The 19737-nt window shown below is 39.8% G+C and overlaps 1 protein-coding gene across 1 annotated transcript in view; it reads left to right on the top strand.

Annotated features, from left to right (window-relative positions):
• The first annotated feature begins 3303 nt into the window (after positions 1–3303).
• The window catches only part of LOC124719783 (glycine-rich cell wall structural protein 1.0-like), a 45959-nt gene continuing 29525 nt past the window's right edge, over positions 3304–19737 (top strand). The window contains exon 1 of the mRNA XM_047244980.1: positions 3304–3826. Coding sequence (XP_047100936.1) covers positions 3304–3826 — 523 coding nt within the window. The remainder of the gene's footprint in view (positions 3827–19737) is intronic.

Here is a 19737-nt window from a genome sequence, read left to right as displayed (position 1 = left end):
TAGAGGGAGGTGGGATTTACTGCGAAACCATCTAAAATGACACTGGCACATAGGTTTCATTCTTGGGGCATCTTAGTTCCACTGATTGCATTAGAACTGTCCAGAAGCATAGTGGTGATTTGCGAAAATTTCCAGCTCCTAGAAATAAGAACGGTGTGGCACAGTTCATAGGCATGACAAATTTTTTTCGAAAGTTTGTGCCCAATTTTACTAAATTACTGGAATGCCTTAATGATTTAAGAAATTACAAATGGGATGAAAGTCATCCAGAATCTTCTGAAACCATTAAAGTGGCGCTTTGTAATCCACTAGTATTAGCCATACCCAATTTTGAGCTCCTGTTCTTGCAAATGGGCACCTAATTCTTCTAGGGTAGAAAGTGGAAGCTGTCCTCCTGCAGAAACAGGATGGGAGGGGAGGTGTTGTGCGTTGATGACCTATAGCCTATGGACCTTGGAAACTTCCACCTGAGGAGACGAAATATTATATGTATGAATGGAAAGCCTTGGTGGTTCTGTTTGCCCTTGAGAAATTCAGATTTTATTTTAAACACCAAGAATTTTGTTTAGAGACTGACAAGCTCTTAGTTAGAGTTTGGCTCATTATTTCCTTAACACCCTCTTAGGCAGTCATTTGGGCATTTATAATACTGTTGTCAAGATAAGACAACACATCACCTGGTCCTCCCTGTATAATGGTGTCCAGAGGTTGGTGGGGGATGTGAGAGCCATAATCGAGCTGAGCCCAACCCGAACTACCTGAAGGGCTTTTGGAGTCTTCCCTATCAGAAATACCTGATGCATAAATTTTATATTGATTATACAGGTCCACTATCTCGTATTTGTGGGTATTAGGCACCTTTTAGGTATCATGGATGACTTTTCTCGCTTTTTGACTCATTACAAGCAGAGGAGTGATCATCCTGGTAGCTATCCAGCATTTGTAATGAATTCTTTCTGTTTACAGGCCACCCAGAATGCTTATTAGCTTTTGTTTCCCAGCTATTCGTGAGGTTCTGCTTTGACAATGGAATTAAGAATGTGACCACAAATCCTTATTACCATCATACTTTGCTGACCAGGTGAACTGCGAGTTGAAGACTGTGCTTATCTTTCACAACAAGGCTCAGACGAAGTGGGACATTTCAGTACCATGGCTCAATTTTTTCTTTAAAACTGCACAACCCAAGTCCCTGGAAGCTGCTCCAGTATCCCTTATGCTAGCACATCCAGTCCATTATCCTCTTGTCAACCTGTGGTCAATCAATGGTTTGCTTCCAGAACAAGTCACCCTAGCAGTAACACAGCACAACTGGAGCCAGGCTAGGCATAATACCAAAATTGCCCGTCACAGGCTAGCCATCTGCTGCAATCAGGGGCTAAATAGTTCATTGCAAAGGCTGGGGATAGAGTGTTAGCCCGAAACCCTCATTGTTCAAAACCCTCAGTTCTTGGGACCCTGAGAGAATGTCAGGGTGGTGAGCCTGACAAACCTCCTGCTTCTGAATTTATGCACGCATAAAGCCTCATGCATGCACATTACCCATGTCAAGGAGAGTCATATGTAGAGGGCTCCTGAATAGTGGGGAAGGGGTATTTTGGTTTTGTGGGATCCCTCTTTGAATTCTAGCCCCATGTGCCTGGAAAATGTCACTTGTCACAGCTCAGAGTTCATGGCACCAGTGGACATTGTGGAGCCAAAATGGATGTAGAGCAACAACAGTGCATCTCAAGGGCAGTCGGTGTCTTGAAGCTGGACTGGAGGGTGAGCCATGCAGCGCTTGAGGGCAGCATGTGCTGTTTGGCCGAACTTAATGTGCCGCTATCATTATCACCATCACCACAATAAAACAATCTTCTTTCAATAATGGTAACTGCCATAGTCTGATCAGCCCCAACATTATTAACACTCATTTAAAGTCTGGTATGTCCACCTCTGGCACAGATAACAGCAGGGAAACATTGTGGCATGGAAGCAATGAGGCCTTGGTAGATCAATGGAGGAAGTTGGCACCATATCTGCACACTCAAGTCACCTCATTCCAATAAATTCTAAAAGGGGGGATAATCTCCGACATTTTAAATTACATCCCAGATGTGTTTGACCAAGTTCGCCATCACATCAATTGGAATTCACCACTATGTTCCTCAAACCATTCCATCACACTCATGGCCTTGTGAAATGATGCATTATTTTGATGAAAAACGCCACTGCCAGTGGGAAAAATCATCGTCATGAAGGGTGGACATTGCCACTGGTAGCGAGGCTTGCATGCCTCAGTGACATAGATGGCTGTTCTGTAGGTGCAGCCCCAGCGGAGGTTATCTGTTGAGGGGCCAGACAAATGTGTGGTCCCTGAAGAGGGGCAGCAATCTTTTCAATAGTTCAATAGTTGCAGGGGAAACAGTTGGGATGAACGACTGATCTGGACTTGTAACATTAACCAAAACAGTCTTCCTGTGCTGTTAGCAATGGGGAAACTATAGCCATAATATTTCCCGAGGGGACACAACTTTACTGCATGGTTGAATGATGATGGCATCCTCATGGGTAAAATATTCGGGAATTAAAATAGTCCCCCATTCAGAGCTCCGGGCAAGAGTAACTCAGGACGTCATTATCTGGAGAAATAAAACTAGCATTCTACAGAGTGAAACAGGGAATGTCAGATCGCTTAATGGGGCAGGTATGTAAGAAAATTTAAAAACGGAAATGGATAGGTTAAAGCTAGATATAGTGGGAATTAGAGAAGTTTGATGGTATGAGGAACAAGACTTCTGGTCCGATGAACACAGGAATATAAAAACAAAATCAGAAAATGGTTCAAATGGCTCTGAGCACTATGGGACTTAACATCTGTGGTCATCAGTCCCCTAGAACTCAGAACTACTTAAACCAAACTAACCTAAGGACATCACACACATCCATGCCCAAGGCAGGATTAGAACCTGTGACCGTAGCGGTCACGCGGTTCCAGACTGCAGTGCCTAGAACTGCATGGCAACACCGGCAGGCCAATACAATATCAAACCGGGGTAATGCATGAGTAGGTTTAAGAATCAATAAAAAATAGGAGCACACATAAGCTACTACGAACAGCTTAGTGAACACACTGTTGTAGCTGAGATAAACACGAAGCCCATGCCTACCACAGTAGTACAAGTTTATATGCCAACTAGCTCCCAAGATGAAGAGATTGAAAAAAATGTATGATGAGATAGAAGAAATTATTCAGATAGTGAAGGAAGACGAAAATTTAATAGTCATGAAGGAGTGGAATTCGATAGTAGGAGAACAAAGAGGATGGGGGCAGGGGAGGAGGAGGATGAAGGCCAAGGCCAAGAGGCAGCAGAGGGGGCAGATGAGGCAGAGGACAGGAGGGGGGGAAAGGCAGAGGCAGACGGGGGAGGGGGGAAAGCAGAGGCAGACGGGGGAGGGGGGAAGGCAGAGGCAGACGGGGGAGGGGGGATGGCAGAGGCAGACGGGGGAGGGGGAAAGGCAGAGGCAGACGGGGGAGGGGGAAAGGCAGAGGCAGACGGGGGAGGGGGAAAGGCAGAGGCAGACGGGGGAAAGGCAGAGGCAGACGGGGGAAAGGCAGAGGCAGACGGGGGAAAGGCAGAGGCAGACGGGGGAAAGGCACAGGCAGACGGGGGAAAGGCAGAGGCAGACGGGGGAAAGGCAGAGGCAGACGGGGGAAAGGCAGAGGCAGACGGGGGAAAGGCAGAGGCAGACGGGGGAAAGGCAGAGGCAGACGGGGGAAAGGCAGAGGCAGACGGGGGAAAGGCAGAGGCAGACGGGGGAAAGGCGTCGCCCTCCGTTTCTGGTGGTGCGCAACTGTGGCAGTCGCAGCTTTGGCATCTCCCTCTGGTGGGAAAGGGGAAAGGTTGCCTGTTCATGTGTATGTAAGGGGCGCTATGAGCTCACCAGTTGGTCAGTCGGGGTCAGTCTGGGTGAGTCTGGAGTCAGCCTGGGGTCAGTCTTTTGTCCCCAGCCTGCTAGTCTCTCATCCGAATTTGTGGTGCAATGAGAGAACTCAACAAGTGGTCGCCCGATCGCGGGCTTAATTCCTGCATCTGAGGCTGCACGCTGGACCACCAGTCTGTTCGAGTTGCTCAGGAAATGGTCATTGGTGGTTGGATCAATCGGTTGGTCGGTCGCACACTGAGACACAAGATGGCTTGTCCGCCTTGAGTGTCACCACATGTGAGGTCGCCACTTGAGTCCAGTGGGCCGCACCGTATAGCAAGGGGTAGCGGCTTCACGGCCGACACGAGAGCAACAGGAGTCAACCCACGACATCGGTCTGGGCTGTGCGAGGTGTGACGCCGTGAGACGGGAGATTGGCACACCTTCCTGCGTTTGTTGAAACGGCTGGCAGCAGACAGTTCGGGAGAGAGTTTTGGAGGTGCTGCGCCAGGTCTTCGCTAGAAATCGCAGTTTATTAGAAGTTAATTGATTCATGATATGTTGTTTCATTTACTTGTTAAATTCTACTTGTTTTCTTGGTGAGGTCACCAGCCCCTTTGTTTTGGGGTCGTCCCACTATTCTTCTCCATTTGCCCACCTGCGGGAAGGTGGTTATTTATGAATTGGGTGGTCCGTTTTTCCCTTGTGGACTAGGGGCACGTTAGAACAACTTGCGGTTTGGGTTGTTTGGTAATCACCTTATCAGTCTGCCGTATGTTAATAGCTGCCTCTGTCATGTTTGTCAGATTTGGTGTGTTAACGAATTTATTGTTTGAAGTGTAATGGTCTAATTCCAGAAATATGTTTTTATCTTGCCTATCATCTTCAGAGGTGGTATATGTGTACTGTAGAGCGTGTTTGGCCAACCTTGTATAATTTTATGTAAGATTGCATTTCATGGGCTTTTATTTAAATGGTCATTTTTGTATATAAAGTTGCCACCGTCCACCATAAGACTTCTCTTAGAAATTAAAATCAAGTTGCCCCTTCAGTGGCAAGTTAATCTTTTAATTTCCATCTATTCTACGGTGTGCATACTTTGTGTGCTTGTGTGAATTGTTAAAACTTTTACTTTAAAGTAATCTGGTGTGTTGCAGATTTGCACCTGTGTAGTCGTTCAGAGGTGGTTGTTAGCGGTCATGACTACAGCCATGTCAAAAGGGAGCGGCAAGGTTCTCAGCCCGAAAACTCATACACTCAAAAATTTGTTTCTTTCTGCCTCTGAATAAATTGTAACTTGATATTTAGAGGGTGCTTTCTGCTAATAATTTTAAATCTGTATCTTAAAAAACGGGCTTTTAGGAATAAAATTCCCATTTGTTAAAAGCAATTTCATTTTGATTTCATCAGTTACTCCCTGGCAACTACTTCCACGCTCACATAGTGTGATTAAATGTGTTAATGTTCTTGACGAATCGCTAGTAAATAAAGTAAATTCTTAAGAAAAGTTCTGAAAGTAAATTCACGGTTCACAGAGAAGGAAAATTAGTGGGTGAATATGGAATGTGGATAAGGAATGAAAGAGGAAGCCATCTGGTAGAATTTTGGACAGGGCATAACTTCATCATACAGTATGTGCTCAAAAGTATCCGGACACTGCCAGAAACATACTTTTTCATACTAGGAGCATTGTGCTGCCACATACTGCCAGGCACTCCATATCAGCGACCTCAGTACCCATTAGACAACATGAGAGAGCACATGGGTGCTCTGCAGAACTCATTGACTTCGAAAATGGTCAGTAATTGGGTGTCACATCTGTGGCACAGCTGCAAAATACTAACATGAATTATTTACAGACGAATGGAAAAGCTGGTAGATGCCAACATCAGGGAAGATTAGTTTGGATTCCATAGAAATGTTGCAACACAAGGCAATACTGACCCTACGACTTATCTCAGAAGACAGATTAAGGAAAGGCAAACCTACATTTCCAGCATTTGTAGACCTAGAGAAAGCTTTCGACAATGTTGACTGGAATACTCTTTCAAATTATGAAGGTGGCAGTCATCAAATACAGTGAGCAAAAGGCTATTTACAATTTGTACAGAAACTAGATGGCAGTTATGAAATTCGAGGAGCATGAAAGGGAAGCAGTGGTTGGGAACAGAGTGAGACAGGGTTTTAGCCCATCCCCAGTGCTTTTCACTCTGTATGTTGAGCAAGCAATAAATGAAACAAAAGAAGAATTTTCAGTATGCATTAAAATCCAGGGAGAACAAATAATAACTCTGAGGTTTGCTGACAGCATTATAATTCTGTCAGAGACAGCAGAGGACCTGGAAGTGCAGTTGAACAGAATGGACAGTGCCTTCAAAGGCGGATATAAGATGAGCATCAACCAAAGCAATACAAGGATAATGGAATGTAGTCTAATTAAATCAGGATATGATGATGGAATTAGGAAATAAGACACTTAAAGTAGTAGATGAGTTTTGCTATTTGGGTAGCAAAATAACTGATGGTTGAAGTAGAGGATATAAAATGTAGACTGGTAATGGCAAGGAAAGCATTTCTGAATAAGAGAAATTTGTTAACATAAAGTATACATTTAAGTGTCAGGAAGTCTTTTCTGAAAGTACTGGTATGGACTGTATCCATCTATGAAAGTGAAATGTGGACGATAAGTAGTTTAGACGAGAAGAGAACAGAAGCTTTTGAAATGTGTTGCTATAAAAGAATGCTAAAGATTAGATGGGTGTATCACATAACTAATGAGGAGATATTGAATAGAACTGGGGAGAAGAGGTATTTGTGGCACAACTTCACTAGAAGAAGGGATCGGTTGGTAGGACACATTCTGAGTCACAAGGGATCATCGATTTAGTAGTGGAGGGAAGGGTGGAGGGTAAAAGTTAGAGGGAGACCAAGGCATGATTACACTAAACAGATTCAGGAGGATGTGGATTGCAGTAGTTACTCAGAAAAGAAGCAGCTTGAACAGGATAGAGTAGCATGGAGAGCTGCATCAATCCAGTCTCAGGACTGAAGATCACAACAAGAAATGCATCCTCCCAAAGGCATGATGAATGTATCAGGATTCATCAGACCATGCAGTGCTCTCCCAATGTGCCAACATCCAACACCAACAGTTACATGCCTATTTCAGTTGTAGTTGTCGATGTCATGACATTAACACTGGCACATTCATTGGTCATCAGCTGCACAGACTCATCATTAGGAGTGTTTGGAGCATTGTGCATGCAGACACACTTTTACTCTGCCTAGCATTAATGCATGATGTTAGTTATGCCACAGTTTACTGTCTGTCTTGTTTTACCAGTCTGCCTAGCCTATGATGTGTACCACCTGTCATAAGCAGTACTTGCCCAACCCCCATAATGTCTGGACATGGTTTCACCTGTGTTTTGCCATGTGTTGAAGACAACTGCCACAGCACTCCTCAAATGCCCAACAAGCAGTGCAGCTTCCAAAATGCTCATCCCAAGCCTTCAGGCCATCAAAATCTGCTCTCTGTCAAACTCAGATTGTGTGCATTCCCTATTTTACACCCAGACAGCATGCTCACTCATACTCCATGCACCGTGTGCATGTGGGACTAGAAGACAAGGTGAGGTGCTATTGCCTGGATAAGTTTATATTGATAGCAGATCAGTGGTCATAATGTTTTGGCTGATGTTATGGATATTGTATTATGACTTCCAAATGGATGCTACGCCATTCCAAGGGAACCATTCTGCAACATTCAAGGCAGTTGTCAAATGCATCAAATTACTACAAGAGTGTATCAGAAAATAATGCCTACTAAACTTTGATTCTATTCTTCATATCAGTTGTCATGCATATTACTCTGTTGATGTTACGACTTTGCTGACACAATATGCAGCACCCTCCAGCTGAAGGGTTCTGAACTGCAGTGTGTAATGCATGTGTGTTAGTTAACCGTGTCAGCATGTCAGAAAACAGAACACAAATTCAAATAGTTTATCCACATGTGGAGTACCCTCTCCTTCAGCATGACAATGATAGACCATACACAACTTTTTTTTGCACCTAAAACAATCTGACACTTTTTATTCATTGTTATTGTTCATACTTCATAGTGTCCCAGTTTGACCCAGTTATTTTTCAACTATTTGCAAAACCTAAAGAACACCTTCAAGAACTTCACTTTGCCGGATGGTGTGGCCAAGCAGTTCTAGGCACTTCAGTCTGGAACCGCACAGCCGCTACGGTCGCAGGTTCGAATCCTGCCTCGGGCATGGATGTGTGTGATGTCCTTAGGTTAGTTAGGTTTAAGTAGTTCTCAGTTCAAGGGGACTGACGACCTCAGAAGTTAAGTCCCATAGTGCTCAGAGCCATTTTTTTTTTTTAACTTCACTTTGATAGTGGTGAATTGGTGCAAGCATAGATGAGGCTGTGCATCTGCCAACAAAGTCAAACATTCTACAGTGATGACACCAACAACCTGGTGTCTCATTGGGAGAAAGGTTCAGTGCCATGGTGACTATGTTTGAAATAAATATTTAAACACTAAGAATAAAGATGTAAAATGTTAATAAAGTTTGTTTTAATTAAAATGCTTCAATAATTTTCAAATAAAAATTGTGTACCATTACTTTCCAGCATGTCCTCATGCCCAAAATATACACCATTTAAAAACTAAACTTTATTAATTTGACCAAGAAGATGGCTTTCAACTAACATAATGTCTACATGCATCTGTTAAGGTCATAGGGAAGTTCAGTCCCACTAACACACCACACAACATAAAAGAAGACTTCTCGTAGTTAAAAGTTACATTCTGGGCACAATTTGGATTTTTTGGTTAGGCTGTGCTACTGGTCAATTTGTTAGCACATCCTTTACTTGGCTTTCACCTAGCAAGGCTTCATCAGCTCACAGCCACACTGCCACCTTTCAACCTATGCTAAGCCTTGAGCTGCACTATGGTTCAGTCTCTCAGAACAACCAATAGTTCTAGGGGGGAGGGGGTCTAGAAACACATTTTGACCTTGTAGCCTTTGAATAGTTCTCAGGTTCAGGTCCAAGGTCAATGACTCTTCAAATTGCTTTTCATTTACATGATGTGTGTCGTGCATACATATCATTCTGTATGCCAAACCATCATTTAGTATATTTACTTTCCTATTGTTTTCTCACAGTGATGGTTTAGGATTACTATTGTGATACTGCTCGTCAAATGAATTGCAAGCTGATCACAGTTTGTACGAACTATAATGAAGCACATATATTCAAATGCAAATGCTGCATTAATGTTATCACAGTACTTCTGCAGTTGCACCTAAGATGGGTGTTGAAGCAGACTTGTTCAGCACAGAGAGTACACAAGTAGTTTGCATGATTGTGTCAGGACCCTCAATTCTGGTAGGCAGAATAAAAATACTAGTGGCACCAAGTGAATTTGTTTTCCTGCTGATAGCTGAATACCCTACAAATAGCTGCACTGTATCAGATTTCAAGTGACATGTGTATGTAAGATTATTTACACCAGTAACTGTAACATTTTGACAGTTTCGCAAAAAATATGTGTGACAATGTGCAGCAAACACAGAAAGTGGTTATGAACAAACCTGTCAATATTTCATGTGTAATACCATTGCTTCATGAAAACTTCACTGCCAACATATAAATTCATTCTGCAGATACGGACCGTTTAATAATTTATGTTTTCATGTGGTATTTGTCTGAAATTTAACTTTACTATTGGGTCATTCCATGTCAAGTGGCCTAAATTTAGACAAGTTCCCCACTTTACCATCTCCAATTTTATGAAATTTTTACAGGATGTACATATAGACCATACATGAAGCACTGCCAAATTACAGCTTCATAAATAGTATGGTGGAGCCACCAGCCACCTTTTTGTAAAGGCTCGTTTGTTTCATTGCGACTGAAATGAATAAATGATCAACTTTGTTTTACCACTGTTCAGGATCTAAGAGACCTGTTGTGCTCAAACTTTGTGATCCTGTTCAACTTTTTGGGTACAATAGCTTCGTTTTAGTACAAAAGGTCAAACTATGGTAAATTCATCATAGTGTGCTATTGAAGTGTTCCATAAATCTTGTATCAAATAAACTCACATTTATATTACATTAAAAAATACATGTACCAGTCGTACTCTTTATGGTTCCCAAGCCAAATATTTCAGTTCTTATTAATTCATTTGCTGAAATTTGTTACTAATAGAAATTACAGTTGATTCTAACAATCTATAATGTCAGCCCATTCTTGTTGCTGATGGAGCTGGAATGATAGAAATAATGTGTTGGATTGAAATCCAACAAACATCCTGCCTAGCTGGCCAATAGAATGAATATGCAGGTCCATTGGGGTGCATGAAAATGACAAACATTTTCTTCTTCTGAAACTTCGGACACATTACCAATCCACCATTTTCCATCATATATACAGGCAATGTACTGGTCCAGCTGTAAGGCTTTAGTGTTTCTGAATGAAATGCTTTGGTCAACATTTGCCACAAAAAAGTTTGTATCATTGAATACTCTTCTAATACAAACTTGCTTTTCATTTAATGGCACAAAATGGCGATTGTCTCTTGTTCCTGATACTGTGCAGCCATTTTTTAACCTTGCTTCCTGCTCAGTTTTTAATGTTTCAATTTGTTCTTTTGAAACAAAAATTAATTGGATTCCTCTGATATTCTTTGTACAGTATTTAAACAAGTCAGTTGGTGTCAAAATCTGGTACTCAGTTGGTCTTTGAAGGCTTGCTCTTGCTGCCACGCACTTTACAGTTCCTCCAATTCTATAACATGGAGATTTTCTGTGGCTTGTAGCAGGAAAGTTCCATTCAGCTGAGATTTCAAAGTCATTCTGATGGTGGCAGAGATTCATAAAATTTTTGAAGTTTTTGTACTGCACTGCTGACCCATCACTGCAGTAGTAAATGTGTGTCATTTTTCCAAGGAGACACTTTAGATCTTCTATTAATTTCACTATAAAATCATTTACAACAATTGCATTATGTTTCAGGCTGTCGCTTATTATACAGTAGCTGATGTCCAAGTTATTTCTGAAGTACACGACAAATGGGTGTAAAGTTGCTTGGCTGTTATTCCAGTGAAAACCTTGAACTGCATCCTGGACAATGAAGGAATAATTTTCAGCAAAGTCCATTAATATGATCATTTCAGTTGGCTTACAGTTTTCTTTTATGCATTTTAGGTGCTTGCTCTGGTACTTTGCAACATAATGAGTGGAAAGTTTGTCAATTTTTGAAATCAGATCTTCAATAAAATCCTCAGTGGTCATCTGCTTTGTTTCTAATGTATATCAGTGTGCACCCACTGTTTGAACTCAATGGTATCATCTGGATCACTGTCTTCAAAACTACTTTCTAAAAACTGCGCAAGCAGTACCTTTCCCGGACAGATTTCACGGGGAAGAAGCATGCAGTCTGGATTTCAAATCACACACTGTTTTAGCAGTCAGACTCTTATAATCTTCTATAATTGGAGTGCTTGCAAGCATCAGTTTCACAGTTTGGTGTAAAGTGCAACCAGAAACTGAGTGAGTTCCTGCAGCACCCACAGCGATGCACGATTTTGGCCTCAATTCACAAAATTTACCAAATCCAATTTCAGGTCCATGCTGAAGTTGATATGCAACAAATATTTCTTCCAAATTATTCAGAAGAAGGTATTTTTGCATCAAAACTATCTTTCCTTCTATTCTAATTGATACATAGTCTTTTTACCTGGACAAATTCGACTAAATTCTTCATTCTGAAAAAAATGTTACCACTGTTTTACGGCATCTGAAATAATCTTGCCACACTTGTTCTTTGGCAGATTTAGTACGCTATTTTCTGCCTGTAACTTCCTAGCTGCTTTTACCATCCTCTCTTAAACACCGAATTCTAGTATTGTCTCTTTTATAGTCCAGCTTTGTGGTACTAGTGTCAGTATCTGCAATTTTTCAGGCTGCCTTGACAATTGCAACTTCTCTTTCAATTCCTTAATCAGCTGCTTATAATCTTCACAATCAGGACATGTCTTGCTTGTACTAGGTGTTTGAAGATCTTTTGGGGCTAATCCTTCAAGCAGCAGCATTGTTATTCACAATTGCCTGTTGAGCTTCACTTATTTTTCGTTTTGTGTAACCTTTCACATCCCTTTTGGATATTTTCTGAAATTTTAGAGGGAAGACCAAAAAAGCAGTTAGAATTGAATTGATTGATTGATACCTCTGGATATGCTTCATCTTCTGACTGGTTTGAAGTTCACTGAGATTTTTCTGCTTTCTATGGTAAAAATTGTTTCTGCAAGTTGGACAGATCTTCCGACCAGGTTTGACATTGCTCTTAGTCACAGCTTGCAATTGTTTTGCCGTTTCCACATTGACAATCCGTAAACCCTTTTCAACAGAATGGTTCTCTGCACCAAAACGATTACAACAATATCTCTGTAGAAAGTCATGAATTCATATTACTCTACTGAAAATTCTTTGATTGGAATGAAGCCTCGATGTGTGTATGTTTTCAGCTGACATGCAGAATTATATGTAGGACCAATGACACACAGTACTGAAACCTCAATTAAATTTATGCTTCCAATTGCCATTTGTTTCAATATAAGATAAAGTAGAATTGGTGTATATTTCCAACTGAAAAATATTATAAAGTAGAATTGGTGTATATTTCCAACTTAAAAATATTAAACAATTATAGCAGGGTGTATACGCCGACATGGAAAAAAAAATTCCCGGGTTTCCCAGTTAAAAATACACTTCCTCCCGGGAGTGCAAACATACTGTTTCCCTATTAACTGACAATATATTTTCTCTCGGAACTGTATATCATCAGTCTTTTGAATGGTTACATACGGTCGTAGAATTTCCCGGCGCTTTAGAAAATGAAACACAGGGAAAACAACATGTATTGGAAAGATCTTTGATGAGCAGCAACATGTACAGTGCATATTTTCATATTACCAAAGTATAAATTCGAATTCCACCAAACACCGCATGTTACTTTCCAAAGCATTGAAATCAAGATTACAATGCGTTTTTGTAAGCCAGTCATAGCTCATTTCACGTGATCTCGCCAGCCGATGACAGCGGGTATTCAGAACTGAGGACACATGATGTAGTCAGCCAAAAGCAACATCACTGTTAAGAAGTGCGAATGCACAAACAGAAAAAGCTAATGGTTTAAATTAATATACATCGTGTTGCTACACAAAAAGCAAAGCTTTCACATATACTATTGGTCTCTAAGATTAAGACACTGCAAAAGAAGCAAGCTTTCAGATATAATGTTGGTCTTTTATGTACGAATTACAATGTAACATATATTACACAAATGTGCCAGCAAAATTTTTAATAACGATGTTAATGTCTTGTCTTCTGAGCTCTAAATTCATCTAAATGGCTCATCATCAAAGAGTTGATTTTTAAATGAGACTCAAATGCTCTGTGATTTAAGAAATTCATCGTACATTCTTACACATAGTTCAACTTACATAGAAGGATATTTATTTTGAAAGTAACACTTTTCAAACCACCATTCGGAATATTTTCACGTGAGCTATCAGAAATAGGTTCATTTGTGCAGTTGCCAGAGAGCGCCAGATGACAGGTGCCACCGGCCTTGCGCAGCTACGATGGTGTAGTGACCGATAATAAAATGTGCACATTTAAAGTGCACATTCGTATGTCCAGATTCCCAGTGAAGTGGGCCACAACCTGATATTAAGCTTTTTAATGTAGTTTTTGGAATGTAAATTTTCTTATAATACCAGTACTATGTTATCTCATGTTTGGTTCTTTATTATGACATAATGCCACACGTGTTACAAGTTGAAAACGTGCACTTGAAATGATGCAGCAAACAGTGTGCGGAATTAAACACTTCGTTTCAAATATATTTTCTGCCTCAGCAGAAATGATTAATAAAAGAAAATTTCTTTAGCAAATCGACAAAAATAGCCTCATTGTTCAGCAAGGCAATAAATGCTTGACTGTCAGAAAGATGGAAATAAAATAAAATCTGCAAGTAACAACACATTTTAGTCTTCCGTAATTATGTGTATGTATTTTAATTCACTCGATAGCCTCCCACCACAGCAATCTGTTTTGTTTTCATTTCATGTGAGAGCAGTAAACGAAGAGGAAACAGCAAAATCACTAAATGTATACACGGATCACGTGGAGACTACCCACATGCCCACTATAACTCAGACTACTCTGTGCATCAGCCCCGAATTTATGATACTTCTGAACTGGGCCAATACACCACCACTCCCTCAAGCGTTTGAGACAGGACGTCAAAAATTATTAAAAAAACGAATTTTCAAAAATTCTTCAGAAAGTTAATCCTTTCAGTAGATACAACGCAATGAAGTACAGTCAAAATTTGGTATAAGATTTATGAGCCACTTTGATAGCACACTATGATGAATTTACTATAGTCACAATGTCAAAAATTGAGCCTTTACGAAAAGGTGGCTAGTGGCCCCACCATACTACTTATGAAGCTGTAATTTGGCAGTGCTATATGTAAGGTCTATATGTACAACCTGAAAAAATTTCATGGAAATTGGAGATGGTCTAGTGGGGACCCTTAGACCACTTGACATGGAATGACCCTGCTGACCGTTCTACTTACACTTTGTTCACATATTCAAGGTCGACACCTAATGTTAATAATACTACAAAATTTACTTCTCAGATTAGTGAAATGCAAATGTCACTTCAACATCATCAATAAATTACATTTCTTATTCCATACCACGATACAATGCAATAATGCATTAACTGTGCCATACCATTTATAAATTTAATGGCACAGCTAAGATTCACTATGGTCAGAGTTATTCTTAAGTTGCACATTAAGACTGTCATTTAAAAGAAGCATATCAGAGCAGAATATACCCACTTTATGGCAACCACGTTATCAGTATAATTGAATTGTGCATTAAAAAAAGGTTTCCATGTTTACTTAACATTAAATTGAAACTCTTGCTGAATTCTATGTGAGGTTTAATAGCAGGCTTAGTTCAATGCACTGTGCAAAATGTCAGATTTAAGAGTGAAAGTTCATCAGTTGTTTAGTAAACAGAATTACTTGTGTTTCCAGCAGCATGACATCAATTTTATGTACTCACGCACCATACTGCACACAGAAATTAACGAAACACTGTTAAGAAATACAAGTAAGCCACTTACCATGAAGGGTAACTCTGTTATCACTTTGTCCGTTTCCTCTTTTTTTATCCACGTAGCTGGCTCCTGGTCCATTGCTTTAGTTCTGCAATCTGAAAAAAAAAACAATTATATAAGAACAGTGGTACTCAGTTTCTGTTGTTACCATGAAGTACAGTTCAAAGGCAGTATTTTCACTTGTCTAATGGGTGCAGTAAATGGGTGATTACACAGGAAACAGATTTAGAAAGGATGAGGAAAAGTCGGTTCAGTGATATAAACTCATTTACATTTCTCAGGTCATGAAGAGTGAGAACACTGAAAGTAACATGCACTGGAAACCGAGTATTTATAGTTGCTACTGCTCTTTTTTAACACTGGCTCATGTATACTTTTCTATTGCGACAATTATGGAAGATGTGTATTTTTTGTGCATGCACGAACTTCTGCATTACAAACAGTCAGAGTGGTCAAGACATTACTGAATAACACCAAATAATTCATTTTACACTTTGTTCGTTGTGTTAATTTCAGTCCGATAGGGACATGAATCTGGAGTACGGATTGTTCGTTTGTCAGTGCATATGCATTTTCAACATAGGTATTACCTTTGAAACTTCCTTCACCTGTATTCCTCACGGATGTATACATAGTTTATAGAAAGCATCATCATTTTGGAATCTTTACCTGCTATTAAAGAAAACCATATAAATGTCCCATAGATTTCTCACTGCAGTGCAAAAGTTCTCATTCTTGATTAACATCAAGATTAAAAAGTGGTTCGTTTTTTCTTACAAAACTGATTTACTAAAACGACTTCCTACTAACTGTAACTATGATGAATGATCTATTCAGTTCTGATGACGTGTAATGCTTTGTTGTTGTTGTCTTCAGTCCTGAGACTGGTTTGATGCAGCTCTCCATGCTACTCTATCCTGTGCAAGCTTCTTCATCTCCCAGTACCTACTGCAACCTACATCCTTTTGAATCTGCTTAGTGTATTCATCTCTTGGTCTCCCCCTGCGAATTTTACCCACCACACTGCCTTCCAATACTAAATTGGTGATCCCTTGATGCCTCAGAACATGTCCTACCAACCGATCCCTTCTTCTGGTCAAGTTGTGCCACAAACTTCTCTTCTCCCCAATCCTATTCAATACTTCCTCATTAGTTATGTGATCTACCCATCTAATCTTCAGCATTATGTAACGCTTTCTGTTAGACGAATTACAGTTAATTTGTACCTCGTATTTCGCCAGTTCCTAAATTACAGTATCCTTATACAGAACTCCATTAAAACCCACACACTACAACAAACTGGTATTTACACATGATTAGATGTATACTAACGACACGAGTAACCAAAGCACAGGGAAAACTAGTAAAATGCAACAGAATTACAGCATTTCCTTTCATGCGAACATACTCAAAGCATGAAATGTTGTAACTGTGGGCACTTGAAAACATGCTTACGTTAGTTCTAAAATCTGGAGCCGCTATATGTCTACATCACAGCAAATTATCTTCACAATTATTATAGCTGAGTAAGTCAACATAATCGTACTAACATAGCGAATAGAGGTGGGCCAAACGGCTATTCTGGAGTAACCGTTATCGCAATTCCAGTTATTCTTTGATAATCGTTATTTTTAACTGTTATTAATAACTGTCAAGTTATTTTTCGCTAGTGAATACCGAATACTCCACAGGGCTACAGTTAAATAACGACATAGTTGGAATCCTTCAGTTTAATTATCAGTATAACTGCGAGTAGTGTGAAATGGCAGGAATGTCATTTGAAACGTTTCATAACCTTAGCTTATTAACTCCGGGTACATTTTAGTAGATGTTAGAACGATTATTAGTGTTTCATATTATATGTTTGTTGGTTATCAGTCGCTATTAGAAATATTATCTTCGCAGGTGCAACAGAAAGTATGTGGAACTTCGCCACAGCACTATTTAAGTAAAATGTTAACAACGTGCATTTTTAAGTATGAAGTAATATGTAAACTGAATACTGTAGGTTAAATTTGAAGCTTAATTTCTTGTGCTGCTCACTTAATAGAATAAGTGTACAGCCTTGTAATACAACAAAAAATATACGTAATGTGACAGATTCGTTTACTCCTGTCATGTAAAAGATAGTCCTATTGGGGAAAGTGTGGGTATGCTAATACAAGTTTTATGTGAGATTAGGAAACTGTTCAATTTCTCCAGCCACAACATGTTTATAGCATATGAAGGCATGCAGATCGAAAAGGTTGACAGTGTTACATTTCTGGGACTACAAATCGATAATAAATTCAGTTGGGAAGGGCATACCACATTTTTTCACTCTATTATTCCATAAGGGAGCATATTCTGTGGTAACTCATCAAACGTAGCGAAAGTTTTTTGCATCTAAACGTGTGGAATAAAAATCGTTTGTGGTATAAATTCAAGAACATCATGTAGGAACCTGTTCAAGGAACTTTGTATTCTAACCACTGCTTCCCAGTATAATTATTCCTTAATGAAATTTGTTACAAGTATTTCCAACCAATAGCTCAATACATAATCAGTAGTAGAAATAGGAACAGCAATCTACATAAAGACCTAAAATCACTTACCTTGGTCCAAAAGTGGTCCAATATTCAGGAACATGCATTTTCAATAAACTGTCAGCAACCATTAAAAACTCAGTTTCAGATAAAGCATGGTTTACAGTGTGTTTGAAAGACTTTTTGATACAGATGTGTCTGATTCCACATGTCTGCTTTGACCTGGGACGTCCTCAATATGCCGGAAATGGCTATTTTAAGTGTGTCTATGACATCACTACATACACATGGCAACAAACATGAAGATACATATAAATAATACAATAACATCTCCCACCAAAAATACAATCAAACCAACGGGACAACTGTGGGAAGTTGCGGGTTTTAGGGTGAGGACAAGCTAGCAAAAAATAAAAACACATCATGATCCCAAAACACAAAATGAAGAACAAAAAGAAAAAAAATACAGGATTCTGGTACACCAACAAAAATCTGCAGGAATCGGACACTTCCCTTGAACAATATAGGTCAACCATAGGTGACAATACCAATGCCTACAACTAAAAGTACGAAAATTTTAACCTGATATTTCTCAACCTCAGATGACGATACCAAAACATCAACACCTACAACTATGAAAATGGGAATCGGTCATTTCCTGTTACCTATATAGAACCACCACAACTACTGATACCAAAAAACCCGCACCTATAACTGCGAAAAATAAAACCACAATCCCAAAAATCCACAAATCAAACATCCCTACATAAATTAAATCACATTCAATACTCCATAAATACACAAAACATCACAACTAGAAAAAAAAAATTAATTACCACCAGCAAATTCCGGCACTGCAAACTAGATCGGCTAGCCCCCCCCCCCCCCCCCCCCAAACACACACACAAAAACCAACTCAAACACCGTGCCGTAATGACATTCACTCACAAAAACACCTTTACATCGAAGCAGACAGGTGGAATCGGACGCTTCAGTTGACCCCTCCTTCTACTCTGTAGATGAATATCATAAGAGATACTGATAGACCAGCTTAGGTAAAAATTCTGCTATAGGGTGAAGTGGGGTAAGTGTAACCGTGGGGTAAGTGTAACCACGGCTTATGGTGCCTTAAAGAAGCTGTATTTTTACCTCTGACCTATCACACGTGTTAATTTACTCCTTTCTTTGTTATATTTAACCCTAAGTTGTCAAATCTGACAAATTGGTAATTAATTTTTGGACTTGAATTGACATCTACATTTTCACTCTGCGAGAGAGTGACATGCTCAGAATTTGGTGGTCTGTCATTTTTGCAGTTTTAAAGATAACTGCACAATTTTTTGGTTACAAACTAACTTTTGCATGATAATTTCAAATACGAGATTCATTTTACTCTACTGATAAAGCTCTTGATATGGCAGGCATGGTTACACTTACCCCAACTTTTTCCCATGTGGGGCAAGTGTAACCAATCAGCTGGTGCAAGTGTAACTAGGGGGGTGTTACACTTGCCCCAAACAAACTTACCAGAACATATTTATTTATTTAAGCCATAACCCTGTTTTTGCCATCACACTAGATCAACTAAACTGGCCTTCCTGTGTGTGAAATCTACTTGGGACCAAAAGTTAACTCATCACCAGAGACATCGTCAAGGGTAAAAATTAGCAAACATGACTTTTCCAATCTCCTCACTGCTGTATGGAATGAAACACCACCTGAATTGTTGAACAGTGGTTTTCAAAAAGCAGGAATATTACCTTACAGTAGAGAAGTAATTGATAAAACTAAATATGATCCGGAGGCATATAAAAGATATGTAGCTCATACCAAATCTTTGGCAGAAACAAATCCATTGCCAGCTCACAATAATGCAGCCAGACTGTGTGGAAGCTACGTCTCTAACAGAAAGTACTCAGATTTTTGGGAAGCTTCCAGCTGAACAACCTCCAGAATTTTATAGGCCTACATCTACTGAGCCCTGTAGTTCTCCCAGTATCAGAGTTCTTTCTCAACCATTCCCAAGCTAACCAATGTTTCATTATGTTCTGGAACTTCTGATTTGTCATTTGAAAGGT

The sequence above is a fragment of the Schistocerca piceifrons genome, chromosome 11 (assembly GCF_021461385.2).
Source record: "Schistocerca piceifrons isolate TAMUIC-IGC-003096 chromosome 11, iqSchPice1.1, whole genome shotgun sequence".
Lineage (NCBI taxonomy): Eukaryota > Metazoa > Arthropoda > Insecta > Orthoptera > Acrididae > Schistocerca > Schistocerca piceifrons.
This window is presented reverse-complemented; position numbering and strand designations above follow the sequence as displayed.